The 27,369-nt window shown below is 35.3% G+C and overlaps 9 protein-coding genes across 9 annotated transcripts; 6 read left to right on the top strand and 3 right to left on the bottom strand.

Annotated features, from left to right (window-relative positions):
- Positions 1 to 67: 67 nt before the first annotated feature.
- LOC17878655 (peroxisomal fatty acid beta-oxidation multifunctional protein AIM1) lies at positions 68 to 5,100 on the bottom strand. Its single transcript, XM_006283149.2, has 18 exons — positions 4,872 to 5,100; positions 4,692 to 4,763; positions 4,431 to 4,493; positions 4,296 to 4,352; positions 4,129 to 4,196; positions 3,962 to 4,043; positions 3,789 to 3,844; positions 3,389 to 3,691; positions 3,083 to 3,169; positions 2,723 to 2,897; positions 2,312 to 2,433; positions 1,999 to 2,162; positions 1,655 to 1,909; positions 1,415 to 1,536; positions 1,229 to 1,350; positions 994 to 1,142; positions 608 to 746; positions 68 to 297 (listed from the first exon to the last, which is right to left on the bottom strand). The coding sequence occupies exons 1-18, from the start codon at positions 4,966 to 4,968 to the stop codon at positions 265 to 267; spliced, it is 2,166 nt and encodes a 721-aa protein (XP_006283211.1). The 5' UTR covers positions 4,969 to 5,100; the 3' UTR covers positions 68 to 264.
- A 2,405-nt stretch (positions 5,101 to 7,505) lies between these two features.
- LOC111829617 (glycine-rich protein 23) lies at positions 7,506 to 8,290 on the top strand. Its single transcript, XM_023779229.1, has one exon. It carries the CDS (start codon positions 7,584 to 7,586, stop codon positions 8,076 to 8,078), a length of 495 nt encoding a protein of 164 aa, XP_023634997.1. The 5' UTR covers positions 7,506 to 7,583; the 3' UTR covers positions 8,079 to 8,290.
- A 1,408-nt stretch (positions 8,291 to 9,698) lies between these two features.
- On the top strand, positions 9,699 to 10,458 carry LOC17878162 (glycine-rich protein 5). Its single transcript, XM_006285410.2, has one exon. The coding sequence runs from the start codon at positions 9,768 to 9,770 to the stop codon at positions 10,140 to 10,142; it is 375 nt and encodes a 124-aa protein (XP_006285472.1). The 5' UTR covers positions 9,699 to 9,767; the 3' UTR covers positions 10,143 to 10,458.
- Positions 10,459 to 11,355: 897 nt separating this feature from the next.
- LOC17880670 (putative defensin-like protein 31) lies at positions 11,356 to 11,846 on the bottom strand. Its single transcript, XM_006285225.2, has 2 exons — positions 11,743 to 11,846; positions 11,356 to 11,575 (listed from the first exon to the last, which is right to left on the bottom strand). The coding sequence occupies exons 1-2, from the start codon at positions 11,804 to 11,806 to the stop codon at positions 11,394 to 11,396; spliced, it is 246 nt and encodes an 81-aa protein (XP_006285287.1). The 5' UTR covers positions 11,807 to 11,846; the 3' UTR covers positions 11,356 to 11,393.
- A 752-nt stretch (positions 11,847 to 12,598) lies between these two features.
- Positions 12,599 to 13,054, top strand: LOC17877685 (S-protein homolog 1). The gene has a single exon (XM_006285694.1). It carries the CDS (start codon positions 12,599 to 12,601, stop codon positions 13,052 to 13,054), a length of 456 nt encoding a protein of 151 aa, XP_006285756.1.
- A 1,957-nt stretch (positions 13,055 to 15,011) lies between these two features.
- On the top strand, positions 15,012 to 15,936 carry LOC17877822 (S-protein homolog 21). Its single transcript, XM_006285822.2, has 2 exons — positions 15,012 to 15,263; positions 15,601 to 15,936. Exons 1-2 carry the CDS (start codon positions 15,012 to 15,014, stop codon positions 15,835 to 15,837), a joined length of 489 nt encoding a protein of 162 aa, XP_006285884.2. The 3' UTR covers positions 15,838 to 15,936.
- Positions 15,937 to 18,431: 2,495 nt separating this feature from the next.
- On the top strand, positions 18,432 to 20,658 carry LOC17880113 (26S proteasome regulatory subunit 4 homolog A). Its single transcript, XM_006283622.2, has 6 exons — positions 18,432 to 18,968; positions 19,095 to 19,340; positions 19,629 to 19,798; positions 19,888 to 20,104; positions 20,190 to 20,330; positions 20,433 to 20,658. Exons 1-6 carry the CDS (start codon positions 18,495 to 18,497, stop codon positions 20,514 to 20,516), a joined length of 1,332 nt encoding a protein of 443 aa, XP_006283684.2. The 5' UTR covers positions 18,432 to 18,494; the 3' UTR covers positions 20,517 to 20,658.
- An 84-nt stretch (positions 20,659 to 20,742) lies between these two features.
- On the bottom strand, positions 20,743 to 23,103 carry LOC17878018 (L-type lectin-domain containing receptor kinase V.9). Its single transcript, XM_006283209.2, has one exon. The coding sequence runs from the start codon at positions 22,979 to 22,981 to the stop codon at positions 20,969 to 20,971; it is 2,013 nt and encodes a 670-aa protein (XP_006283271.1). The 5' UTR covers positions 22,982 to 23,103; the 3' UTR covers positions 20,743 to 20,968.
- Positions 23,104 to 23,370: 267 nt separating this feature from the next.
- Positions 23,371 to 27,300, top strand: LOC17877722. Its single transcript, XM_006282479.2, has 7 exons — positions 23,371 to 23,562; positions 23,818 to 25,178; positions 25,266 to 25,469; positions 25,564 to 25,856; positions 25,933 to 26,342; positions 26,437 to 26,761; positions 26,840 to 27,300. Exons 2-7 carry the CDS (start codon positions 23,834 to 23,836, stop codon positions 27,122 to 27,124), a joined length of 2,862 nt encoding a protein of 953 aa, XP_006282541.1. The 5' UTR covers positions 23,371 to 23,562; positions 23,818 to 23,833; the 3' UTR covers positions 27,125 to 27,300.
- Positions 27,301 to 27,369: the final 69 nt, after the last annotated feature.

The raw sequence follows: 27,369 nt of genomic DNA, 5'->3' as shown, positions 1-27,369 counted from the left end.
TGACTAGAACAAATCATAATACTTCTGGGTAAGTTTATCAGCTCTTGGCAATTTCAATATCTTCTTCTAAGTTTCACAACAGACGACCATTATATGAGAACGACGTCACTACAAACAATTATTAAGAACATAAAAATTATTTATTTTAAGTGTCTACAACAAACACCTTAATAGCATTTTTAGCTTTGAAACAACAAGAGAAGACTGATTTATTCTCAATTCGACTCTTCAGCGTCTCCTCCAGCATACACTTGTTCAAACGCTTCACAATCGAGACCTCGAAGATTTCAATTCACTCTGCAGCAAAAACCGGAATTTTCATCATGAAAACAAATTCAGAAGACAGAACAACGAAAACCGGTCTAGTACAGCATTCATAAGCTTGGAAAATGTTTCTTACATAGATCTCAATCTACTAATTACCATAAAATGTTTTCTCAAAACTTTTGTGCAGAAAGTTTTAGTTATAGCCAAACTACAAAAAACAATTCTACATACAATAGTTTATGCTAAACTTGAACCCAAAATCTAAAGTTAGTTGGTACTTATTTGGTACTGTGTTCTCTCGCCACATCATAAAATGTAAAAGAAAGTTGAGAGACATTACCAAAGGCATTCCTTTCGTTGCTCTTTCCTCCAGATACCTTGACGGCTTGAAAAAGCTGCCATAAGTCTCCGACATTTCCTTGAGCCTTTCATATATGTACTTTGGTCCAATCATGTCTGCCCAGAAAACAATGCCTCCGCTGCAACAGGTACAAAAAATGCTTACTATAAGAGGTTTCCGTCACCATATTTTTTGTGAGAAACAAAAACAAGGGAGTATTGTGGATATATTGAATGTTAGTAAATGGCCACAAGAGACTCAACGAGACGAAAAATGGATATTTGTTGGAAGTGCAAATGCATAAGATTGGAGCAGAGGCAAGGAATTTCCACAACTTAAAAATTACACCCTTTTTCTTTATGGGGATTTTGACTTAGAATCCTCACCGGTAAGAAGGAAAACTCATTCCAAGGACAGACGCAATGTCCAGGTCTGAGGCTCGGATCACAACTCCTTCATCTAAGACACGGCATGCCTCGTTTACCACAGGGAACAAGATCATCTCTACAATTTCTTTGTCAGTTACTGATATAGGCTGCAAAAGAAGGCCAAGACTGCTGTAAATTAAAAAGACCAAATAGTAGTGCTACGAATATTTCGTACGACCTCTTAATATTTTACCTTCCCACCAGGCATGATGTTGGTCAGTTTCCGCGATTCCTCAACAACTGAAAGTACTGATGGATCAGGCTTTGGTTTGCTTCCCTTTTCGTATATATAGTATCCTCTCCCGTTGATCTTTCCTGAATCAGCAAATGTTAAAAGTGGGCACATTAGGAATTTACAAAGGTAAGAGCATTTTCATACCATTTCTCCCGCTCTTAAGCAGAAGCTCGGTCAGTGGAGATCTGAACATGCGGTCACCATAGACCTTGGCATATATCGGCCCAACTGCTAAGCCAATTCCGTGTCCAGCCAAATCACCAAGCCTAAGAAGAGAGTCATCCAAAACAAAAAAGTTTCCTCAGTTGCTGAGATAACCATAAAGCAATACATACAAACACACAAACAAGTGTAGGTAACAAAGATAAGGAGCCAGAGATTTACTGGAAAGGGCCCAACGGCAAGCCGAAAGAGGTAATAACACTGTCGATTCTGAACAAGTCAACACCTAAATTGGCCAACATATGTGCAGCTTGTGTATACGGGAAGAATGTCCTATTCACTGCAAAGCCTATGCAGTTTCCAACCACAACAGGAACTTTCTTTATCGCCTTTCCAACTGCCATGAGATCCAGAATCACCTGGGGAGAAGTATTCTCTGAACGAACAATCTCAAGAAGGGTCATCAGATGTGCCGGGCTATAGAAGAAAATAAAAACCTTTGTAAGTATATTAAAGAAACGAAAAGTGTAAAAATCTTGGAGACATTGGAATCACCATGTCCACACCTGAAGAAATGTGCACCAACAATGCGATCTTTTGAGTTAGTCTTTTCTCCAATTACATTGAGGTCGATAGTAGATGTATTGCTCGCCAAAATGCAATGTGGTGGACAGACCTTCTCGAGTTCTTTAAATATGTTTTGTTTCAACTGAATGTTTTCAATTACAGCCTGAAAACAATGATATGAGGAGAAAGGCCTTATAGTAAGAAGATAGATATTAGTTGAAACTCTCTTTGAACTATCTAGATCTGAATATACTTGATACCAAAGAGAGCGACAGATAACAACAAAACAGATAACTGAAATTGGAGGCAGACCTCTATGACCATGTCCACATCTTTGAATTCTGTGTAATCAAGTACCCCCTTGAGCAAAGAGAGGGCCTTTCCTGCTTTATCTTGTGTCAGTTTCCCCCTAGATACCAAGCCTTTGATATTTCCTGTCACAAGAAAAGAAAAAATTAACTTTATTGCATCTACTGTAACAGGGATAATAAGAAACCATATAACTTTATTGCATCTAATGTAACAGGAATAATAAGAAACCATATAATATATGCTTCCGTCATACGCTATAGATGCTTCTTTTGGATCCACACAACTCACTGAAGTGTCTGTACACTTTTCTAAGAGAACCTTTTATATAAAGAAACTAATCATTTTTGGTTTACCAAAAGATAGATACTTCTACAAATATTAATTGGATTTTTTTCTGGATAAGATAATAACCTTCAACTGTTTTTATTCCCTTCATAAGATATTCTGGATTTATTTCTTTGAGCACAACTCTTATATTGCTTAGAAGTAGAGCCGTAGCAATGCCAGAACCCATCAGACCTCCACCAATAACTGCAACTTTTTTAATCGGCCGCGGTTTCAATCCAGCGTCAGTTACATTAGGCACCTGAAAAGTGGTTTAAGAGATGCTCAAGATGAACACTGAACGTGGAAACTAGAAGACTAGGAGCAACAAACACAGTGCATTTGGATCTAACTTCTAAGTCAATTCATTCATGTGAATTTCAAGGCAACTAAAGATTCTAAAGAGTTAGAAGGCTTGTCAGTTGTCACTAAGTACGCCAATCTTACTTTTGATGTTGCACGTTGTGCGAAGAAAACATGAACAAGGCCCTTTGCGGTGTCTGAGAGTACTAATTGCCTGAAAACTTCTGCCTCCTGCATTGTGAAATAAATAGTTTAAGTACATAGAACCACCCCAAATTATTAACGTAATGAATGGATGAAATTTGTGAAAATATGGAAGTCTTGCTTTCCAAATATTAAAGAATATGATGTCCAATGAGAAGCACTAACGAGCAGTAAATTTTATGTCAGAGCTATTGAAGAAATTCAGGAAAAGTAAGAAATACAGTAAACATCAAGTCCTAAAGTTACCTTAAGAACCCCACTGTATCCTCCATGAACGATTCCTTCTTCAATCACCTCAATGACAGCATGGTGCTGAGGCATTTTTGGGGCTATCTTCTTGGCTAGCTGTCTTGAATTTTTCAATATAGCACGAGCTTCAGATAAAGAACCAATTTTGTCAGTCCTGTGCAGTGAACGCAAAAAGGGTTTACGTCCATCTGCAATGTCTAGAGCCCACTTTCTGGACGTGCTCAACAATTCTCCAGGTGGCACCAAAGCATCAATGAGACCCAGTTTCTGACCCTCCTCTGATGATATCGACTTCGAAAGCTACCAAAATATAGTTGAAAATAATAATCAGCCAAGTCATATTTTCACAAAACTTGGTAGCGAAACTGCTGGTACATGTGAATAACGCCATCCCTACCAGTATCATATCAGTTGCTTTTGCAAGGCCTACTAACCTTGGAAGACGTTGGGTTCCTTCATAGACATAATTAGCTTTGATTAAGTACCAAACACTATTGAAAGGTATCTATAGATAAACAATAACTAGCGGAGTTCATTTAAAAGAAGACTAGACCACAGACAAATCCGTACCTCCAAAACCTGGAATAACTCCAAGTGTCAGTTCTGGTAAGCCTAGTTGAGCTTTCGGAGCAGAAACACGGGCATGACACGCCTACAGAATTTTGATTGACAATATAAGATAAGAATATCAAAAGACACTTTTAAAAGCACAAAGGAAACAATTTTATAAATCCCACCATTGCCAGTTCTAAACCACCACCAAGAGCTAATCCTTCAACTGCAGCAACAAGGGGCTTCCTAGAATCTTTGATAACCAGAAAACAGCATCAACATCAGATACTAGAGAGTACTTCCTCTCTTTCTAATACATCACACCATGCAATAGTAGCAAGCTTAATAATACCTTCCATCAGGTTGCATACAAGATCAACGGATACTTCAGGCATAACCGATAAATCCCCTGCCAAGACACGAGACTGTCAAAAACCCATGAACCAACATGCTTCACTATATATACTCACAACAGAGAAAACTTCACCAGTCTTATGAACTTGCTGGAAGACATTGATGTCGAAACCACCACAAAATCTTCCATTGTTCCCTGAAATGATTCAATCATTCAAACTCCTTATAGGTAACAACAAACTAGGATAAGAAAAGAACTAAAATTTTCAAACCCCTTACAACATATTAGTTTACAATTCACAATCTATAGCTACAAGATCGAACACAATCCTTCAAAACAGGATCAATCTAAACAAAAGTAGCTCAATTTATGTTTATTTTATTTTTAATTTACCGGTCAACACAATCGCCCTAACATCATTCCTCTGATTCGCGTCTCGGAACTTCTCCTTCAACCCAGCGATAACTGAGAAATCGCAGCAACAAGATAAAAAAAACAAAGCAATTTACAGATAAGAATCGTTGATGATCTAATCTAATCACAGAGAAGCTGAAAGAATGAAGCTTTATGTACTTGGACTGGCCAAAGAGTTAACAGGAGGATTAGAAATGGTGATGACAGCAACACCATCGTTCCCAACATCCATCGTCACTCCAATCTTCTTCGCCATAGCTTAATTTTTTCTCTCTGTGATGAGTGAGTGAGATTGAAAAGTGAAAAACTTGAAGAGTTGGGTGAGTATTGATAAAAAGATCTGGTTTTGATAAGCTTGGGTCCTTCCGATTAAGTGTCACATTTGTAGTAACGAACGTTACGTGATCGATGATATCTCTTTTTTCCTAACTTGTTGTTTCATCATTTTCTTCATAAGGAACCAAACCTTGCAGTCAACAGGGCCAACCCATATTGATATGTATCTGTTGGCCTGTTCACCTAATCACTACTGGACCATATTCATATTCATATCCATATTCATATCCATATTCATATTCATATTCATATCCATATTCATATTCATATCCATATCCATATTCATATCCATATCCATATCCATATTCATATTCATATTCATATCCATATTCATATCCATATTTATATTCATGTTCAATTTTTTTTTTTTTGTCATCATTCATATTCATGTTCATATGCATCTCATTCGTTATATAAAAGAAGAGAATTTGTGATTTAGGGGCAAAATGGTTGGACTACACCGACAAATCTTTTGAGCTACATTGTATGGGCCTTTAAGCCAGATTGTCATATCATAGATTTACAATGACTTTGTCACCAAAAAGTGTGAAACCGTACTTCGTAGGGAAACGTAACGTTTTATTGAGAAGACATTGATCTCAAACAAGAGTTAATGTACCATTACAAGACATTCAGCAGATATAGATCCGAACAAAACCAAGGATGTGCAGAGAAGTATGTATAAGCTTTTGTAGTTTTCACCACGAAAGGCCACTTATAATGATTAAGCAACCACCAATTATGATTTATGATAATACTCTTGGCTGTACCACAAGTCGTATATAGATATGTAAAGTAATTTTGAATTGAAGCTTCATATAGGAGAGTGAGTATATTGAAAGAGGACAAAACAGCATTAAAAGAGGGGTGATATAACTAAACTACAAGAAAGGCCCAACGAACAGAGCTATTTTCACTGGCTTCAGCTGTCATTCTTAATATCGCAGAGATCGATCATGAGCTTTGGAGATAGAATAATATAGCTACTGACCGAGATCTCGTGATCATTTACTTTTCAGTGTGACATTTAATATTCCAGGGTTTAGGGTGTGTCTGTGTAGTTCTGGTTCAGTATCATCAGTTGTGAATTACTTAAGATTTCTCAAGTCTTTCCAACAAGATCTTGAGCATCAGAGCATGGATTGTTTGCCTAATATTGAGTATTGCCTCATTGAGTTAGAAAATAAGACGGTCCCTTGTAAATTGCAAAACTAAGAGTTACGTTTTACTATTTTTTCATTGAATGGTTTGAATTGCATTAGAACTTAGAAGTAAAACCAAGAATATTTCAAAGCTGTTTTCTTAAGTTACGCAACTAACGACCAATTAACTATTCGTACTTTATGCTTCTCACACGGTTATACTAATTAAATTATACTCATAAGTCATAATCTATAGCCTATGAAAGTTTTGTATTAACGTTGTTAATATGTTATGCAGCATATCATTTTTCGAGAAGTACTAATTTTCGAGTATTATTTAATCTCCAAATTAATATTTTTGTCTTCCAACCTGCCAATTTAATGCATTTACATGCTCTACTAACTTCAGCCTTTGGGCGCAACCACATGCTCTGCATGCTCTCATTTATTGCCTTTGTATTGTATACATTACATATATGTACAAACATCTACTATTTACACTTTACATTTTCGGTTTATCCCTATAATTTGAGTCAGACCATTGTCAAAGTAAATTTTTCTTTTTTTCTTTTGAGTTTTGGTTAATGAATCATTCGTTCTTATAATATATAATACCTTTTTAAGCATTTTAGTTTGAGGGTTAATGTGCTTGATAAGAAAATGACGCATAAATACGGTTGTATATCAACATACAGAACCAAAAATACTCCTAGAAGCACCGTTTTTAATTTACCAAAAATAGTGAGCACAAGAAAAGTTAACTCTAGATAATTTTGAAAGAAAAAACTAATATACGATCAAAATTGCATGAAATACGTTTCGACCACTTTCTATATGTTGGTTTTATCTCATAATCTCCAGTCCATTTTAAACCTTACCAAGAATCAATCGCCTGATTGGAGTATCCGATGCCCATATGCCAAAAATTTACCGAACAAATTCATAGACATATAGAAAGATGTCAGAACATTACAACATGCACTTTTTTCCAAAAAAAAACAAAAACAAAAAAAACACTACAACATGCATACATTATGTCGAAGTTTACTTCTAACTAATTTCATAGCCGTCAATTATACTATATGAAAATGTTGAATTTATTTAGGTGATTTACAACAACTCCAAAAAAAATATATATATATGGATTTTAATTTACTGTGTACATAAGGGAAGTAGAATGTAAATGTAGACGTGGAGGGATTGGCATCGAACATATAGAGATGAGATGGTCGAACATTTATTTATAACTTATCCATCTGTCACTCTATAACCCTAATTTTAACCCCTTCACGTTCCTATATAAACTTCCCCTGAGTACCAAACACTTCACTACTCTCTCCACGAAACAAAAACAATTATAGAGTTAAGTTACAAAAGAGTAAGGAGAAGAGAGATGGCAATTAGGTGTTTAGCTGTGGTCCTCGTTTCTCTCATGGTGGCTCAAGCCGTCACTGCAACAAGACCTGCTCCAACCAAGAATGTAGGAGCTGGTCTTGACGACCAAAAGAACTTTGTGGCGTTCGCTGGCGTTGGTGGAGCTGCTGGAGTTGGAGGAGTCGGTGGTATTGGAGCTGGTCTTGGTGGTGTAGCCGGTGGGGTCGGTGGTGTAGCCGGAGTCTTGCCTGTTGGTGGCGTAGGAGGCGGAATTGGTGGTCTAGGCGGTGGTGCAGGTGGTCTTGGCGGTGTAGGAGGTCTAGGTGGGGGTTCAGGTCTTGGTGGTGGAGTAGGTGGACTTGGTGGTGATCCTGGCCTTGGTGGTGGTATAGGTGGACTCGGTGGTGCAGGTGGTCTAGGCGGACTCGGCGGTGGAGGTGGTCTAGGCGGTGTTGGTGGCTTGGGTGGAGTTGGAGGTGGAAGCGATTGCGGTGGCGTAATTCCTCACCATTGATGTTAAACGTTGTTTTTTTTCTCTCTATAAACCAAAGATGTGTCGAGAGGTTCATAATTATTATGTTTTAAGTTCTTTTATCGATGTTTTATTTTTATGTCTTTGTTTGTTTTCTATATATGTTTCTTTTTGGTTATGCTGTTTGTTATTGTTACTTGTGATGACTGATGAGAACCTTGTGCTTTCAATAAATAGTGTGTTTTTTTGTATTACTTGCTTGTGCTCCAAGATATAGTTGCAATTTGCATGCAACGATATATCAAACTTAATCAGTTAATCTTTATCTGTCTAAGTTGTCAGAAAAAAAGAAAAATCTTTGTGACATGTAAAGAACAAAACAGATTTTGTTTTGTAGATTAACCTAATAACACCATTGTGAACGATAATGTTTTCTCAACCATTACAAACGAGATTAGGCTTACCAAATTTAAGCAGTTCAATACATGTTGTGGACAGTATTGTGTATTTTGTGTAAAACTTTGTATACATGTTCAAAACTTTGTTAAATTTTGTGTATTTTCTTCTGAACCAAATCTATTCAAACAGTTTTACAGTTTTAAAAAAAAAGTGTGTATTAATTGGAACAAGACTGTTTCAGTACTGTATAATAGTATCAACAGACTATATATCAGAGATTCGAAAATTTTCGTCGGTGCAGTATCCAATGATGTGATAAATGTATATATAGTATAATGTATTGGTTTATCTGTTGTGCATTAATACTATTATAGACATAGTATATAGACATGGTGACAAAGAAAATATGAAAAAAACATATAATGTAAGTTTAGAAGTATTGATCGAATTATAATGTCTGTTTTTTGAAAGAAAAAAAAACAAATAATATATAGGACCTATTTTACATCGTACAAAAGCTTTATATATAAAATTATTTTTGATTCCAACCAAAGTCTCTTGAAGTTTTCTTCAAAGATAGAAATTATTAAAAGTAGAATGAAATATCGAAACAAAATTAAGAAAAAATGATGTTTTCTATGAAAATTGTTAATAGTGAATTAACATTTTCAGATATATATTTTGAATGACCTAAGATGACCTCTGTTAAAGGTAGGCACGGTTCTTTATGCGTGTAACCATCGCTATTATTCCAATGAGCGTTAGAAATTTAATCTAGTTACAACTTACAACTACCAATAGGTAAATGTGTAGTATAGTTCCTTTAGGCACTCACCGAACGAAATACACTTCCTATCACCATAACGACTAAGTAAACTCTCATTTTACTCCAGTGGAAGTCTACCAAAATTCACATTTTTCAGAAAAATCAAATCACAGAAGACTAATTTACAAAAGGAACGATGGAGTATGTTGAAGACTAATTGACAGTGTATATATTGCGATTCTAATATCATTAGTATGGTTTAACATCTGGACAACATGGTTTGACCAGCTCAACCACTTGAACAGCCAGGACGGAACGTTAGTTACCGAGTGAGAACCAGTTATTTTGTGAAGTAAATATAAACTTAAAGGTGATATCAGAGCGTTTGGTTATAGCATTTACAATTGGCATTAACTATCTACACCGGTCCATGTGTTATTGTATGTGGTCTCTCGCCCCTTTAAAAGGACCCAACATATGTCCCAGATTTCGGCAAAAGCAACAAACATAATCTACTTATAAATTATTGTCTACTTGTTTTAATCTAAAATTACCGTTTCTTGACTATGGCGAAGTGGTTTTTCACTATCTTCTTGGTTTTTGCCCTAGCCTCTGCTTTAGCTTGTAACGCAAGAAATGTCCCAGCTGCTGGAGGCCTCTCTGACCAGAAGAACTACCTCGGTTACGGTGGAGGATACTCTGGCGTTGGTGACAATGGTATTCCGTTCGGTGGCGTTGGCGGAGGTGTGTCTGGTCCTGGAGGTAATCTTGGTTTTGGAGGACTTGGCGGTGCTGGTGGGGGCTTAGGTGGTTTGGGCGGTGGACCAGGCAGTGGATTAGGCGGTGGCTTAGGCGGCGGATTAGGCAACGGATTAGGCGGTGGAAGCGGACTTGGTGCTGGAACCGGTGGAGGGAGTACCGGAGGATTTCATTTCCCTTGAGTTTGTAACTTTGGCTTTAAGGTTTCGTCTGGTCCTCGAGCTAGGTCTTAGCTAGCTTTAAGATGTGTCATGAATAATCTATCATATCTTTTTAGGGTTCGAGTTTGGGATTATCATTAGCTTTTAACGTGCGTCTTAAGTTACTATGGTGTCTTTGAATCAGTCTCGTACGTGTCTTGTCGTGTCATGGCTTGGTCCATCTTCAAATTCTACTTTTGACTTTTTTTCTAGTGTTTCACTCAATGAGTTCATGTCAACATCTATGATTACTTTTTCGTTGTTATTATAGCTCTATTTATAGACTTTATAATTAATAGCTCCCTGCTCTATATATATGTCTTTGGAACGTACCTGGAGTCCCGAGTTATTTGAAGTTCGACCAAATACAAATGAAATGAGTACATAAACTCAAAACAAGCTAAAACTTATTTTCATTTATGAGTTTTTTTTTTAAAATCTCGTTTTATATATGACAATTAGTGAGTATAAATGTAAGTATGTAACGAAGAGGTAACAAAGCAAACAAAAATAATACATATCAGACTAATATAAAAACTCACTTACATAGCATTTTTAACTCTTTTTTTTTTTTGCGGCAATATAGCATTTTTAACTTTAAACTTCCGATTAGTTAATTTTAAATAAAAATTCACATAAATTAGTACTTAAAAAGTGCAGGCTTGGTTAGGTGAACATATTAAATCGAAATAAGTGAGTTCCAATTTAAAAGGCAAAAAAAAGAAAACAGTCAAACTTTATATTTATTACAGAACATCATTGCAGTTCAAAATACTGTTCGTCAGGTAGGTTTTGTGCATTTACTAACCTTCTCTATCTCTTGGACATCACAGACCGTCCTGGGTCAGGTGAAAATAAACTCTTGGATATCTCTTTTTATATGATTCATCATATACTGTCTACAAAATCATAGAGAAGAGAGTACTACGTGTTCCATACTTCTCATATCCACGATACCACGAAGGAAATATGTGTCATTTCTTTTGGTGCAAAGACAGACAACACACAAGTCACAACATGGTCGGATCCATATATTTTTTGGAATAACAAACAAAGATTTCTTTAGATCCGGTCTTGATTTCAATTTCTTAGGATCTACTACGAGTCTACGACTCAATGTCAATGATAGGAACTAGAGAATCGATATTTTTGAACTCGATGGTTAATTTGTTTGTTGAATATATATATATATATATTTATTACAAACATGATTTTCCATTGTAAATATAGATCTTAAACAGGTGAGGTAGAAGGTTTTACAAAACAAGCACATGTTTCTTTGATGGAGTCTGGATACCATTTGATGCATTTTCCGCCTAGAAATTGTGAGTCAATGCATGTTTGATTGCAGTCCCGAATCTGCAAACATGGACCTATGGGAATTAGCTTACTCCTATCTTCAGCTTCCACAAGATCTGTGTTTATACGTTGGAAATATATATTAGTGAATTATATAGAAACATACAGAGAGAATCACATTAACACATATATATAGATCTCTCTTTTGGTTTGTTACAAATACAAAACCAAGAAACCGCATATCAATAGAGAAATCCAAAAGTGAGAATCTAATTTTTCTTACATGGAGTCAAGAGAGCAGCCAAGCAGAAGAACACAAAGAAAAAGCATTTGCTTGATGAATTCATTTTGTTTCTGTTTCTATTTGCTTTGTGTTTTCTTTTCTTTTTTTTTCGTTTTTGCTTATGAGATCGAATAGTTTCTTATATATCATTTCTCAGAATATATATAAATTGTTGTTTATTTATATGTTATATTTGGTATAATTTGCTATTGACTGAAAGTCATAGATACTATTAGCTTTGACTACTTGTTATGTACTTACTAAATTTAAAGATTTTTTTTCTAGTCAAATATTTTTCTCTTTTTAATTTTGAATTGAAAATGAATTAAGTAGTTTATGAAGAGACATATTAGGTAAGTAGTTTATTAAAATTATGTATTTACAAATCTTTACCAACATATATTGTATATATGGATTAATGTTTTATTTATATGCATACAAGGTATAATAGTCAATTAGTCATACTATTTATTATTTGCCATCTTTTTCAAAACAGATAATATTAAATTTTGTTATTTTGTTATTGGACTTCAAAAGTTCCACTATACAGTTATTAATTCCACCAACGTAACGTTAAAACTTAAAAGGCTGAATAATACGTACGTTTTCATTTTTCTTCGTCTTAATTAATATATTATGCCACAATCATCTAGTATGATCATTATATGTGACAAACCTTTCAGCTTAATTTCTAATTAACATGCGATCACGTACATGATTTACAACATAACTCTTCATTAATGCAAATGCACTAACATCATAATTTAATTCAATGTCAATTACGTTTCATTCTTCTACTATAAAAGGGACCAAAATCAATTCTTCCTTATAAAGGTTTCTGTCATATACAAAAAATATGAATCACATCAAACAACTTTTTTTGACAATCTACATATCTCTAGCCATAACATACCAAGATCATGTCTTAGCCAGCATCGCCACGACGAGAGACATCATAGTTCCAAAGATTTCCGAGTGGCAAGTCACGGTGGTTAACGGTTTGACTACTAGTGAAATTCTTTTCATCCATTGTAAATCTAAGGAAGATGATCTAGGTGAAATTAGTTTGAGGCCTAGAGATAGATTTTCTTGGAACTTTGGAGAAAATATGATTCACTCAACTTTGTTTTGGTGCTATATAAGCAAAGATGATGGTCATATGAATGTAAAAGTATTTTGGGATGATGTTATTTTGTTCCATAGATGTGGTTGGAAGACTTGTGTTTGGACCGCAAAGACTGATGGTCTTTATCTTTGGAATTATGCGAGCGGTGAAGATGTATTGTCGGAGAAATGGGAAGTTGGATGGTGAAGACATATTTTTTTTTTTTTTTCATTTTTGGTAATTTTCTTATATGTTTCTTGTTGATTTTGTCAGAAAAATCTCGCTAAAATAATTAAAAAATTGTCATAAACTGCTTGTTTAATTTTTGTTCTTTCTTACCAATGATAGATTTTTCTTGTTACTTTTTTCTTTGGGTTCAACAAGATCTTCATTAAATAAATTACACATGGAAATTATGAATAAAAAAAACAACCACACATCTTAATATTAAGTATGCGACATTCTCCACCTAATGGATCTCTTAATTCTTCTTTACAATGCTTATTGCAGTCCGGAAACATTGAGCATGGACCTATAATACCGAACCTTCTTTGAGCATCATTAACTTTGAGCATAGACTTTGCGCAAACTTCACCTTTTTATTTCAATTTTCGAAAAGAAAGAAAGTTATTGGACATATAACCCAAAAAAAAAATAAAAAGAGAAACCAGACACAAATTAGTGTAATATCACAATGTATTGTCACAGTAAAAACGTGTGCAATAAGTTAACCTATACATATATATGTTGGAGATACGATACATGAATCTTGCTCTTTTAGTACTTCATATATAAATTAATCAAGAAAACATAAAATGCTTTGTTGGCGTACTTTGGGTGAGAAGAACTGCAAGACATAAGAACACAAGGAAGACACATTTGCTTGATGAAGCCATTTTGTTTTTGTTAAATATTATTTGCTGATGATATTGAAAAGTACTTCAAATCCTTCAGTACTAATGTATATATATATATATATATATGCTATATATATGTATATATATGCTATATATTTCCTTATATAAATGAAATTGGATTCTCTTTTAAATTTAGGATATGTTACTACATTGGGTAATGGATTTTTTTATGTTTATAATATATGCTGATTAAATTGAAGAATACTAAAAATCCTTCACCAATAGAATATATATAAATTATATATACTGTATTATTTTATAGAGAAATATAATGTGTTATATTTGTTTTGTAAATGAAATTGGATTCTCTTTTACATATACACTCTATAATTTAGAATATGTTAATTAATAACTACATTGGGTTATGGCTTTATTATACATATATATAAGTACTTTTAGTTATGATATGTGATAGGTTTAATTTAGTTAGTGCTGATTATAGGATTAAGATCAAATATTTTGCTATTAATTTAATATTTTGTATGAATTACAAATAGTCATAAATAATTTGACTCATAATTATTATATATTTTATCACCCAAAATAAAAACGAAAAACTTCTAAAACAAAGATAGGCTTGACGAATTATACAAACTTAACCATAACATTTGGTTAGCAATTTCACAAGAACAACTTAACTGTTTCCTTCGATTGTCTTGATTTTAATTGTTTATGGACTATTCAAGACAATGGTTAGCTGCTTTAAAAATTATAACTCACTGTATATGTTTTAGATTGATCTATATACGAGATTCACTATGATTCAATTCATTTTTGGATTTTCGAGAGATCCTTTAATGTTTTATTTGAGTGTAAACCACATTAATTAAGAATATCAAACCATGCATGTACACTGATCAATGATCATGATACTTATGAAAATTTTATGTATCTTTATTTTATGTTACTTCATTTGTCAATCTTTTTTAAAATTAGTATCATCATAATTATTAGTTACTCTCTTTTTTTTTTTGGCAGAAGTAATTAGTACTTTATATCATAATTTAAAGGTCATTGGTCAACCAGTCTCATTTGTCATCACAAATAAAGCACACATATTCTTATTTTAGGTAAATAATTTATTTTATTATTTAAATCAGTCAAATGGTATCATAAAACAAAGTCAAAACATAAATTTATGGACAAATATGTTTGATTGTATTTTGTGTGTAATATATATATATATAAGTAGTGGTACCATATTTTTATTTCATATATGTAACAAAAATTATTACAAATTTTTCTGAATGGGAAAATCTTTGTTATTTTTGGTTCTTGTACTCATTTCTTTTGATTCTATAAATTCTGTAACGAGGTCTATTCTTTTCAGAAAGTATCACATCGAAATTGTAAATCAGCTTAAGTTTCACAAGAAATTGAAAGTTCATTGCAAGAGTAAAAGTCATGATTTTCCAATTACCTATCTTAACATAGGCGAAAATTTTCAATTTAAATTTATAATTTATCCAACAACTCAGTATTGGTGTAATTTGTGGCAGGTAATTTGTTTTTTAGTTTCTTATATATTTACATATATTTAGGTACATTAATTAGGGATGAGTATTTTGTTTTGGTTGTATTATCGATTAATTTTAATTTTTATGGACTAAAACCTGCTTTTGAATTTGTTAGTTCAATTAAAAAGTTTTTTGTTGTCACATGTAATATTAAAACTCTTTTTATGGATTTGAATAGGTTGACTGGATTTTCAATTTTGGATTCCTTTTTTTTTTCATTTTATATATAATCTGTTAAATTCATTAAAAAGTTTGGTTAATTTTCAATATATTGTTGTCTCTACTGTAAAATTAAAAAATATTTATTTTTGTGTTTCAGGGACCAAACTATGAACATCATGTAGTTGTTAATGTATTCCATTCAGACGTATATTTCATAGATCATACATGTAATGGAATGCATCCCAATGTGTGTAAGTGGACTGCAAAAGAACAAGGAGTGTATGTCCATCACACCCAAGAAGAACATTTCATGTATGGATGGAGTACTCCAACAAATCAAAGAGAAATTACTCCAGTCTGTGCACCTACACCAGAATTTGATTCATACATCTAGTACAAAAATTAAAACTAACTATATAATTATGTGCAATCTTGGGATCATTGTATCATATTGCATCATGTTGAAGAGAATAATAATAAAGATTTAAGAGCTCAACTTCAATTTGAGATAAATTCTGATATTATAGTATGATTTAATGTTTTAATTCATAAATGTATTATTTATTTAATACAATATTACTCTTAAAAGTATGATTAAAAACCAAAAAGAGTCAAAGCATTAAATATAGATAACAATGTAAAGTTTGTAAAATCAATGGAAAGAAATCTATATAAAAAAACTTAGCAAAAACATATGAGCAAAAAAATTTGTTTCTATGTTCAATTTAGTGTATGCAGATATATATTAGATATTAGACATTGTTTCATATCTATGCCCATGAAAAAATTATATTACATTTTAGAGAAAATGAGAAAATGTTTGTTAATGTTTTTTTCTAATCCTCCTTTCCTTTGATTAATTAAACTCTTATTTAATGCTTTGTATGTAAACAAATAATTCTAATCTTATTATATTTACAAAATATTATTAATCTTAAAAGCTAAAGGGTTATAACTACTCCTCTCTATAAAAGTATGTAAACTATGTATTTGTTTACTCAAAACGTTTATAGCATAAATCTTCAGTTATTTTATGAGAATGTTTAATACCTTTAGTTATGTTAAATTTTGAAATTATTCTAAAAGTAATTTAAACAATATTGGTTTTCCAAAAAAAAAGTTGTGAAATTTTTATTTAATAATTTTCTTAAATTTTAAATATTTTTAATTCTAATTAAGATATGATCTGATATGATGCATAGATTATGTTTGTAATACTTATTAGCTCTAATCCATTAAGATTGAGTGAATAAACATTAATTTTTTAATTATTATTTTTTCTTAAATTTTACTTATTTTTAGCTCTAACTTCTAAGTAAGATATAGATTTGATATGATGCATAGATTATGATTGTTATACTTTTTACCTCTAATCCATTAAGATTGAGTGGATAAACATTAAAATATGCTTTATTATGATTATATACATAAATAGTTAAATTGCATTAAAAATATAAATTATGAGATTGAAATCAGGATTTTAAAACCACCAAAAATGCATATATTATTATTTAATTTTCATAAATAATCAGTATATTTATTTATTTCATATTTTAGATAAGCTGGCCTTATCTAGTTATATATAAGAACATGTTAACATTAATATTTTCATACTCATAACCAAAAGTTTCTTGCATTTGAGATATATTTTAGGAAATGGGAAAATTTTTGCTAAGTTTTTTTCTTATATGCATTTCTTTTTATTCTATACACTCTAGATTATTGCCTCCTCTATTTTCAAAATTCCGTGTCGAAATTAAAAATGAGCTTAAATTTCACAAAAAACTCGAAGTTCATTGCAAAAGTGCTACTCACAGTTTCGCATTTACCCGTCTCAATATCGGTCAAAGTTTTTGGTTTACATTTACTATATTCCCACAATCTCAATACTGGTGTAATTTATGGCAGGTAATAAATATATTAAATTTTATACTTCCTCTATTCCTAAAAGATAATTTTTCTAGGTTTTTTACACATATTAGAAAAACATCTAAACTTTGATGATAATTTCATCATGTGTTTGTGATTCACAGTTTTTAGAATTCTGAATCAATAATAGTTACTTATTTATTTTAAATTTTGTAACAATGCATTGATAACTTAACAATTATGTTTTTGAAACAAATCTTATCTTTAAAAAAAATCATTTTTGGAACAGAGAAAGTATATTCTCATGCACAAGAAGGAGTAATGACTGTGGGCATTTGTTTTTTGTTTTTTTCTTAATTGTAAAATTTAATTGAATAAAACCTTTCCTGAATAAACCCAACAAAATAAATATAATTATCGTACATACTATTATATTTTTTTCTGTGGAGTTAAGCACAGGTTGACTAAAACCTTTTAAACTACATTTAATTGTGGTCTGATTTATTGATGTTATATAGCATGCTCATTTGATTTAAATTTTGTTTGTTTAATATATTTTGATCCACTTTAATTCAACAACTCATCCTAATATATAGTACTACTGTATACTTAACTCCTATAAAATTAATCTTGTTTTTTTTTTTTTTTAATGTTTTGTGTTTCAGGGACCAAATTTCAAACACCAAGTGGCTTTTTACGTATTTATTCTAAAAAATGAGTTTATAGATGAAACATGTACGGGAACATTCCCTAATGTGTGTAAATGGAGCGCAAGAGAAGATGGAGTCTATGTCCACAACAGAAAATCACCTGCAGGAGAGTTCATGTTTAAATGGGATGCTCCAACGAACCAAACTAAAACTCTCTCCACTGAATCTGTATTTGATTCACAGATCTAACTAAAAACTCTAAAACCAGTTTAATCAATCATATGATGTTCTAATTAAGCTTTGTATCATTGGACCATGCGAGAGAGTATTTAATTATTTATAATAAAAGATCGTCTGTTGGTTTCATTTACAAGCCCAGCCTCTATGTGGGCTTATTACTTTATATTGCGGCCCAATAATAAAAATAAAAGTTAAAATTAAAACATTTCTTCTTCCCAAAGCCAAAAATCTCAGTACAAGAGAGAAGAAGAACGAAACCTCAAAGAAACTCAGAAATCGAGCGAAGAGAATCATGGGGCAAGGACCATCCGGAGGATTGAATCGGCAAGGAGATCGGAAACCTGATGGTGGAGATAAGAAAGAGAAGAAGTTTGAGCCGGCGGCACCACCGGCTCGTGTCGGAAGGAAGCAGCGGAAGCAGAAAGGGCCTGAGGCGGCGGCGAGACTCCCGACGGTGACTCCGTCTACTAAGTGTAAGCTCAGGTTACTGAAATTGGAGCGGATCAAGGATTATTTGTTGATGGAGGAAGAGTTTGTGGCGAACCAGGAGAGGTTGAAGCCTCAGGAAGAGAAAGCTGAGGAAGATAGATCTAAGGTTGATGATCTTCGTGGTACGCCTATGAGTGTTGGGAATTTGGAAGAGTTGATTGATGAGAACCACGCAATTGTTTCTTCCTCTGTTGGACCTGAGTACTATGTTGGGATTTTGTCGTTCGTTGATAAAGATCAGCTTGAACCTGGATGTTCAATTTTGATGCATAATAAGGTATGTGAAGTTAGGTTTAAGATTCTTATCTTGGTGATATTACGATATTGTATTGTTGCAGTTTAGGGTTTCTCTCAGTTATGTTGTCCCATTACTGAGATGTTCGGATTTTTGTGTGTGTGTTAGGTTCTCTCTGTTGTTGGGATTCTACAAGATGAAGTGGATCCAATGGTGTCTGTGATGAAAGTTGAGAAGGCTCCTTTGGAGTCATATGCTGATATTGGAGGTTTAGAAGCTCAGATTCAGGAGATTAAGGAAGCAGTTGAGCTTCCTCTGACTCATCCTGAGTTGTATGAAGATATTGGTATTAAGCCTCCCAAGGGTGTGATTTTGTATGGTGAGCCAGGCACTGGGAAGACATTGCTTGCTAAGGTTTGTCTTTCTACTTTAATCTCATGAGTATTAGTATATGTTAGAACTTAGATGTATAGCCAGAAGATTTTTCTTATAATCTAGACATTAGATCATAGCCAGAAGGATTTGTTCGTAAATGTGACTTTTAAATCACTTGTTTCTATTAATGGCTTCCTTTCTCGTTTCTCTCTGTGACAAGCATGAGAGATTGTTGCAGTTTGGTGGCTAATTTTATGTTTCACGCATGTTCTTACTCTACTTTTGAACACTGTTGAAGTGAGCTCTTATGTCCTTGTTTTATTTCAGGCGGTGGCTAATTCTACATCAGCTACTTTCTTGAGAGTTGTTGGTAGTGAGCTGATTCAGAAGTATTTGGGAGATGGTCCTAAGCTTGTGAGGGAACTTTTCAGAGTTGCCGATGATCTTTCACCATCAATTGTTTTCATAGATGAAATTGATGCTGTTGGTACCAAGCGGTAAGTCAAACTTTCACACAAACATGATAACTAGTTGACAGCAGTAGACTTTAGAATGGTATCTGATTAAAGCATGTTTAAATAAAAAGGTATGACGCTCACTCAGGAGGTGAACGTGAGATCCAAAGAACTATGTTGGAACTTCTGAACCAGCTTGATGGGTTTGATTCAAGAGGAGATGTTAAGGTCATCCTTGCAACAAACAGAATCGAGAGTCTTGACCCGGCACTGCTTCGACCTGGAAGGATTGATAGGAAAATTGAGTTCCCTCTTCCTGATATCAAAACAAGAAGACGTATCTTCCAGGTAACTAATTCTTTTTGATACATCATAAATTAATGGCTTGTTCAGAAGTTTATTTTCTAATCGAATTTGTTGGTTTTTTAAATAGATACACACATCAAAGATGACTCTCTCGGAAGATGTAAACCTGGAAGAGTTTGTGATGACAAAAGACGAGTTCTCAGGAGCTGATATAAAGGCTATATGCACTGAGGCTGGTCTACTTGCCCTCAGGGAGCGTCGTATGAAGGTAAAGACTCTGAACCATTCAAATCAAACCATACACACACTACTTGTGGAAATCACTAGCCACTGACTCTAATGTTTGGGTTTTTATTTTGGTTCCATTCAGGTGACGCATCCAGATTTCAAGAAAGCAAAGGAGAAGGTTATGTTCAAGAAGAAAGAAGGCGTCCCTGAAGGCCTCTACATGTAAAATCATAAACATATCGTCATCTTGAATTCATCCTCTACACTTTGTTTTATACATTTGCTTCTGCCTAGGATCTTTCAGGTCTTATAAATTGATCATGCTTTTTCTGATCTCGTTCAATATAACAATTCCTCAGTTTCCAATTCGGATGCCTACTTTGATCTAAACCAAAGGAAATGAGAAGTGAGAATAAGTACCCGAAAAGGAAATGAAATATATCTTATTCTTTTTAAGTCTATAACAAAGGCACAAAGCTAGGGGGAAAAAACAACAAAGGAACAAAGCTTTCTTTATCAAACTCTTCAAAATTCTCCCTTTGATAAAAAGTAGATTTATAGTTTCAATAATTTTGTAAGTTTGCAAATACAGTTTTCTATCCACAAATCGAAAGTGGCATTATTATACATGTAGGACGTGAAAGAACATAATTCAAAGTTACCAAGTAGGTAATCTTTTTAGCGCCCATGCGAGACAAATGGTTCTGTAAACGTCACCGTAGCCACCGAACAAGGCCCTGCAAGGGACTCAGCTGCTTCACTGAAGCCTTCAATGGTACCAACGTTTTCTCGAGCTTTCAAAATGTCAAGCAAGTTGTCTGGTAGCTGGGCCACACCGTCCAAGAACTTGATGACGCTTGACATGCTTGGTCTGACGGCTGGAACCGGATGCGCACAGAGCAAGCCGAGTTTCAGAACCAATGTCACTTGCTCCTCAAGGTACTTATTATCATGCTTAACCCTATCATCAACCACTTGCAATATGTTCTCTTCCCAACAATCTAGCACCCAATCAGTAAGAACAATCTCGCTCGGCAAAGATGCTCGTGGCAAGACAGGTCTTCGCCCGCAAGTAATCTCTAACATGAGTACCCCAAACGCAAACACATCAGAGCTTGTGCTTGCCTTCCCTGTTCTTGAGAGCTCTGGTGAGATGTATCCAAATGTACCAGCCACGTTAGAGGTTTGAAGATCAATCCCGTGATCACAAAGCTTCGCGAGACCAAAATCGCCGAGCTTTCCGTTCATAGAATTATCAAGAAGAATGTTTGCTGGCTTAATGTCTCTATGAATAATCACTTGAACCCATTGTTGGTGTAAATAGCAGAGACCAGAAGCAACATCTTTGATAATCTTGTATCTTTGTGACCAATCAAGACTCTGTTCTGGTTGATGGTAGAGGAACTTATCAAGACTTCCTTTTGGCATACAATCGTAGACCAAATAGAGTTCGCCTTTGCGCCTACAATAGCCAAGAAGCCTAACTAAATTAGGATGTCTGAGACGCCCAATGGTCGCGATCTCGGCCACAAATTCTCTCATTCCTTGTCTGGAATCATGAGAAACTTTCTTCACCGCAATGTCTATGTTAGAATTCAAGAATGTGCCTTTGTAGACTTTTCCAAAGCCTCCTTTACCAAGAAGCTCACTGTTCTTGAAACCCTTTGTGGCAATGAAAAGATCCTTGTAAGCAAACTTATGTGGACCAAACTGAACCTCCCAGTCTTCAATAACTTCTATTAACTTCTTCCTTTTCAAGAAAAGCATGATACTTATGATTAAAAACACGAGGACAGCGAGGCCCGTTAAACTTAAACTGATAGCCAAGACCTTTCTCAGACTACTCGGAGTGTCTGTTTGAAAGTCATCAGGAAGTTTTGGAAGACGAGAAATATCTAGATTTGGAGCCGTCCCATTGAGCTTAAACGTCCAACCAAGAATATAGTGGGATGAAAGAACAGAGCCTGTGGATGACGTGAAGCCAACGTACATACGCTCGAGGAGATATGGCGATAAATCTCTGGTTAGAGAAAGCAGTGGAGTCTTTGGCTTGGAAACATGAATAGGATGAATTGTGACATCAAGCTGTTTTCTCGTGGAATCATATTCAATCCAGGCTTGTATGGGTTTTCGATTTATAAGAGAGATATTTTTAAAAGTACCATCGTCTTCGTAATAACCTGCTGTATTAGCCTTCTCTGAAAACAAGCTGTTGATGTCGATACCAACATGGTTATCATCTATGTCACCAAATTCTAGGCTTAGGATTGTATCAAACTCAACTGCTACAACATGATTTGAGGAATTTCCATTGTTTGTGATATTAAAGAGCCCCATATATTGTGAGGGATAACCATAGGGCAAGCCTTTGGTTGGACATATGGCAAAAGCAATTCCATGGCCACTAATTGTTGGAATCTGTGAGATTATTGCAAAAACAAATGTGGTGGAGAAGGAAGAAACGGTACCGTTTGGCGAGTTCTTGAACCGTACTGGTAAATTGTAGAAAACTTGACCAGTTTTTTTTACTGTATAATTTGAAAGCTTCAATAAGCCATTGGAGTCGAGATAGGCAGTTCCATAGCTGTTGTATAAGTAACCATTGAAGCCAAACTCTCCTTCTTCACTCTGAGAAACAGTTCTGTTGGAGAAGAGTTGCAGCAGAAGAAGCACTAGCACAAACATATTCATAGCACAAACTCTCCTTCTTCACTCTGATGATTGATCTTAGTAGTTACTATACGTTTTTGGTCTGAAAAATAACTACAAATATGCTCTACCTTTAGGACTCTTCAGTCTTCACATAGCAACAACGACTTGAAGAGTTCAAAACTAAAGTCTTTGTGATACGCGTTTTCCAGAAATCAAAAGCCAGACATAGAAAAGGACGCGAACAGAGCATTGCTTGTTCAATGGGCCTAAATATTATTTGTCACATAATGGGCCTTAGTATCAAGCCCATAAAGCCATATTGGGCAAATCGACTCAGCTTGAGTTGAGCCGATTGATGGAGAGGAGAGGAGAGGAGAGAGAGATAAAAAGACAGTCATCTGGTATGTAATCTTCGAAGACTCTTATCTCCTCTATCCACCAACAAGAGGGAAAACACAAACAAAAGAAACACAGGAGAGACAAAAATGAGATAAGGATTTGAAGCCTCTCACCACTTCCCTGGTTTCTCGTTAGGCTTATTTTTCAAACTCGAAACTTATCTATTTTTCTGGCTTTCACCTTTTCTGGGAAAATTTTCTCAGAGCAAGGCGAGCTTAAAGGTAGCTCCTTTTCATAGTTTTGCTCAAATGGGTTTCTTAGTAATTCTTTGTATGTTTTCGTGATAAGATACTCCGAAATTTACTAGCTTTCTTTTGAGGAGATGGGAATTTAAGTTGTTTAGTTAGACTGCAATGAAATTTCAATTCGAATTGAAAAAAACAAAGAGTGCTCTTTTCCTTTTATGTTTCAATTCTGTGTTGTTTTCTGAGGAAAGCTTGCAATTTTTGACAGTGTGTAATGGCTTTTATGTGTAGGTGACAGTTTTTAACCATGGCGACGATCACACCTTCTTCTATTAGCAATGCCTGGCTCATTCCCGGAGCTGCTTTTAGTGTAAAGAAGAATGATTGCTCCATCAAATGTAGTTTTTCGCGCAAAGATGGGAAACAGAATCTATCATCAACGCAGAGACTAGTCTTGCCTTTGTCGACTTCACTTAGATTGTTTCCTACTCATGGAAGGCAGTTTGTGTTGCATCCTCATCGTAGAGCCACGGAGACTGATGTTGTGGCGGCAGTAGAGGAACAAGATTCTACTCCTGTTGCTGCGGACGTGAAAGAAACTGTGGCTAGTGAGAAGTCAGATGCTCCTTCTACAACATCTCAGTCAAGGGGAACAGCAAGACCTGGGAGGAAGAGTGAAATGCCTGCAGTTAAGAACGAGGAGCTTGTTCCTGGTGCTACTTTCACTGGGAAAGTACGAGCGATTCAGCCCTTTGGTGCTTTTGTTGATTTTGGTGCTTTCACCGATGGATTAGTCCATGTGTCTCAGTTGAGTGACAACTTTGTCAAGGATGTTTCGAGTGTTGTCACTATTGGGCAAGAGGTGAAAGTAAGGCTAGTGGAAGCTGACATTGAGACAAAACGTATTTCTCTTACTATGCGTGAGAATGACGATCCTCCCAAACGCCAGTCCGGTGGTAGTGATAAGCCGAGATCAGGAGGGAAAAGGGATGGTTCAAAAGGAGGACCGAGGAAGGGAGATGGCTTTAACTCAAAGTTTTCGAAAGGGCAGATGTTGGATGGAGTGGTGAAGAATTTAACGAGGTCAGGAGCGTTTATAACTATAGGAGAAGGTGAAGAAGGGTTTTTACCAACGGCTGAGGAAGCAGATGATGGAATTGGAAGCATGATGATGGGTGGCTCTTCGTTGGAAGCTGGACAAGAGGTTAAGGTTCGTGTGTTACGCATAGCTAGGGGACGTGTTACTCTAACAATGAAAGAGGAAGACGATGGTAAGTTTGATGAAACAACCACTCAAGGAGTTGTGCATACAGCCACGAATCCATTTATGCTTGCTTTCCGTAAGAACGAAGAGATTGCTGCGTTTCTTGACAAGAGGGAGGAAGAGGCAGAGAAGCAACCTGCTGAGAAACCAGTAGAGCCTGAAGCTGAAGCCTCTGTCACTTCAGGTGAAGTTGAGGAATCGTCATCTGTCTCAGCTGTAGTAACAAGTGAAGAGGTTCCCTCATCAGAAACTCCCAAGATAGAAAAAGAAGAAGAAGTGATAGCGAGCAAAGCTGAAGATGATCTGCCAGAAAAAGAAGAGCAGACGGAAACAATTGCTGCAGCAGCTGAGGCTGAGGATGTGGTTCCTCCAATTCCAGAAACCAAAAGTAGGTTTAATTGCCTTCTATCATATTGAATCATTTAATTGTTTTAATGTGTTATGACATTGACCCTTTTCTACTAATGGTGGCCAGGTGACGAAGAAATTGTTGAGAACTCTATTCCTCCAAATTCAGCCACTGATGAAGTTTCATCTTCAGAAACTGTAGAAAGTGAAGAGGTTGAGGAAGTGGTGGCCGAAGCACCTGTTGCTGAAGCAGAGACTCCTGCCTCTGTTGTCCCAGAATCTTCTTCTGAGGAAAGTGGCAACACCACTACTGCAGATGAAAGCATCCAAGGTCGTTTTTCTGTCTATCTTTTACCTGTTTTACTTCCTGAATCATGACCAAATGGTTTATGTGAGTTTCCATCTCCTAACACAAAATGCAACAGGCATTTCACCAGCTCTAGTGAAACAGCTCAGAGAAGAAACCGGGGCAGGAATGATGGACTGCAAGAATGCTCTCTTGGAGAGTGAGGGTGATATGGTCAAAGCTCAGGAGTACCTCCGCAAGAAGGGACTAGCAAGCGCAGACAAGAAAGCAAGCAGAGCTACAGCTGAGGGAAGAATAGGTGCTTATATCCATGACAGCAGAATTGGTGTCCTCTTGGAGGTTAATTGTGAGACTGATTTTGTCTCACGCGGTGACATTTTCAAGGAGCTTGTTGATGATCTGGCAATGCAGGTACCTCCAAGATTCTAGCTGAAACATTTTCTTCATTTTGATATAACTGAGAACATTACTCGACCTGACATGTTAGGTGGCTGCGTGCCCTCAAGTAGAGTACCTTGTAACCGAAGATGTTTCTGAAGATATTGTGAAGAAGGAAAAAGAGATCGAAATGCAAAAGGAAGATCTTTTGTCGAAACCCGAGCAGATAAGAGAGAAGATAGTTGAAGGTCGGATAAAGAAGAGACTAGATGCACTTGCATTGCTTGAGCAACCATACATTAAAGACGATAAGGTGATAGTGAAGGATCTTGTAAAGCAGAGGATTGCAACAATTGGTGAAAACATCAAGGTAAAGAGATTCGTGAGATACACTCTCGGAGAAGGTCTTGAGAAGAAAAGCCAGGACTTTGCTGCTGAGGTTGCTGCTCAAACTGCAGCTAAACCGAAAGCTAAAGAAGAGAAAGAACAGCCAAAAGCTGAAGAGGTCAAGGAAGCAAGGTGAGATGTGTTTAAATCTTTGCTATTCTTGACATAAGTTCTTAAAAGTTTTTGGCTATAGAAAATTAAAACTTTTTGCACTACGGCTCTGCAGTCCACCAGCTACAGCGGTTTCAGCTGCTCTTGTGAAGCAACTGCGTGAGGAGACAGGAGCTGGAATGATGGACTGCAAGAAGGCATTGGCAGAGACAGGAGGAGATCTTGAGAAAGCACAAGAATTCCTAAGAAAGAAGGGTCTCTCATCAGCTGATAAAAAATCAAGCCGGCTTGCAGCAGAAGGGAGAATCGGCTCATACATCCACGATTCCCGGATTGGAGTTTTGATTGAAGTGAACTGTGAGACAGATTTTGTCGGAAGAAGCGAAAAATTCAAGGAATTGGTTGATGATCTTGCAATGCAAGCAGTGGCTAATCCACAGGTAAGAAAATGGCTGAGCTGAAAATGTGACTAAAACAATGGTTGGTGGTCTCTGATTTGAAATGTCAATACTGCGCAGGTGCAATATGTTTCGATAGAGGACATTCCAGAGGAGATAAAGCAAAAAGAAAAAGATATTGAGATGCAAAGAGAGGATCTTTTGTCAAAACCAGAGAACATAAGGGAGAAGATTGTTGAAGGGAGGATCTCAAAGAGGCTTGGAGAATGGGCATTGCTGGAGCAGCCTTTCATTAAAGACGACAGTGTTCTGGTTAAGGATCTGGTGAAGCAAACGGTGGCTACTCTTGGCGAAAACATCAAAGTGAGAAGGTTTGTGAAGTTTACTCTTGGAGAAGATAACTGATGAGACAAATTAAAGTTTTCAAATAAGGGAGCTCTGTTTTTTGTTGTCATGGAGTTATAAGCAAAAGCCTTCCTTTTTGTTTTGTAGACAAATTATTCAGTATTCACTTTTGATTAGTTTTTAATCAAAACCTGTAATTTTTTGTTCATGAAAAGATGAAATTTTTGCATTCTAAACAAATCATTCAGTGACATTAATACTGATTAATTTAATATTGGTTTATACATTATGAAATCTTAAACCTT

The sequence above is a fragment of the Capsella rubella genome, unplaced genomic scaffold (assembly GCF_000375325.1).
Source record: "Capsella rubella cultivar Monte Gargano unplaced genomic scaffold, Caprub1_0 scaffold_7, whole genome shotgun sequence".
Classification (NCBI taxonomy): Eukaryota; Viridiplantae; Streptophyta; class Magnoliopsida; order Brassicales; family Brassicaceae; genus Capsella; species Capsella rubella.
The sequence above is the reverse complement of the archived record's forward strand: the minus strand, read 5'-3'. Positions and strand labels throughout refer to the sequence as shown.

Excerpts from the sequence above, each read along its gene's own strand:
- LOC17878655 (XM_006283149.2), bottom strand. The coding sequence starts at position 4,968 with ATGGCGAAGAAGATTGGAGTGACGATGGATGTTGGGAACGATGGTGTT. Across the intron at positions 2,434-2,722 it reads GGGAATAAAAACAGTTGAAG|GAAATATCAAAGGCTTGGTA; the intron begins GTTATTATCTTA and ends TTCTTGTGACAG. Across the intron at positions 2,163-2,311 it reads ATGTGGACATGGTCATAGAG|GCTGTAATTGAAAACATTCA; the intron begins GTCTGCCTCCAA and ends CATTGTTTTCAG.
- LOC111829617 (XM_023779229.1), top strand. The coding sequence starts at position 7,584 with ATGGCAATTAGGTGTTTAGCTGTGGTCCTCGTTTCTCTCATGGTGGCT.
- LOC17878162 (XM_006285410.2), top strand. The coding sequence starts at position 9,768 with ATGGCGAAGTGGTTTTTCACTATCTTCTTGGTTTTTGCCCTAGCCTCT.
- LOC17880670 (XM_006285225.2), bottom strand. The coding sequence starts at position 11,806 with ATGAATTCATCAAGCAAATGCTTTTTCTTTGTGTTCTTCTGCTTGGCT. Across the intron at positions 11,576-11,742 it reads GGCTGCTCTCTTGACTCCAT|ATCTTGTGGAAGCTGAAGAT; the intron begins GTAAGAAAAATT and ends GTATAAACACAG.
- LOC17877685 (XM_006285694.1), top strand. The coding sequence starts at position 12,599 with ATGAATCACATCAAACAACTTTTTTTGACAATCTACATATCTCTAGCC.
- LOC17877822 (XM_006285822.2), top strand. The coding sequence starts at position 15,012 with ATGGGAAAATCTTTGTTATTTTTGGTTCTTGTACTCATTTCTTTTGAT. Across the intron at positions 15,264-15,600 it reads ATTGGTGTAATTTGTGGCAG|GGACCAAACTATGAACATCA; the intron begins GTAATTTGTTTT and ends TTTGTGTTTCAG.
- LOC17880113 (XM_006283622.2), top strand. The coding sequence starts at position 18,495 with ATGGGGCAAGGACCATCCGGAGGATTGAATCGGCAAGGAGATCGGAAA. Across the intron at positions 19,341-19,628 it reads GGAAGACATTGCTTGCTAAG|GCGGTGGCTAATTCTACATC; the intron begins GTTTGTCTTTCT and ends GTTTTATTTCAG. Across the intron at positions 20,331-20,432 it reads TCAGGGAGCGTCGTATGAAG|GTGACGCATCCAGATTTCAA; the intron begins GTAAAGACTCTG and ends GGTTCCATTCAG.
- LOC17878018 (XM_006283209.2), bottom strand. The coding sequence starts at position 22,981 with ATGAATATGTTTGTGCTAGTGCTTCTTCTGCTGCAACTCTTCTCCAAC.
- LOC17877722 (XM_006282479.2), top strand. The coding sequence starts at position 23,834 with ATGGCGACGATCACACCTTCTTCTATTAGCAATGCCTGGCTCATTCCC. Across the intron at positions 25,179-25,265 it reads TCCAATTCCAGAAACCAAAA|GTGACGAAGAAATTGTTGAG; the intron begins GTAGGTTTAATT and ends AATGGTGGCCAG. Across the intron at positions 25,470-25,563 it reads TGCAGATGAAAGCATCCAAG|GCATTTCACCAGCTCTAGTG; the intron begins GTCGTTTTTCTG and ends AAAATGCAACAG.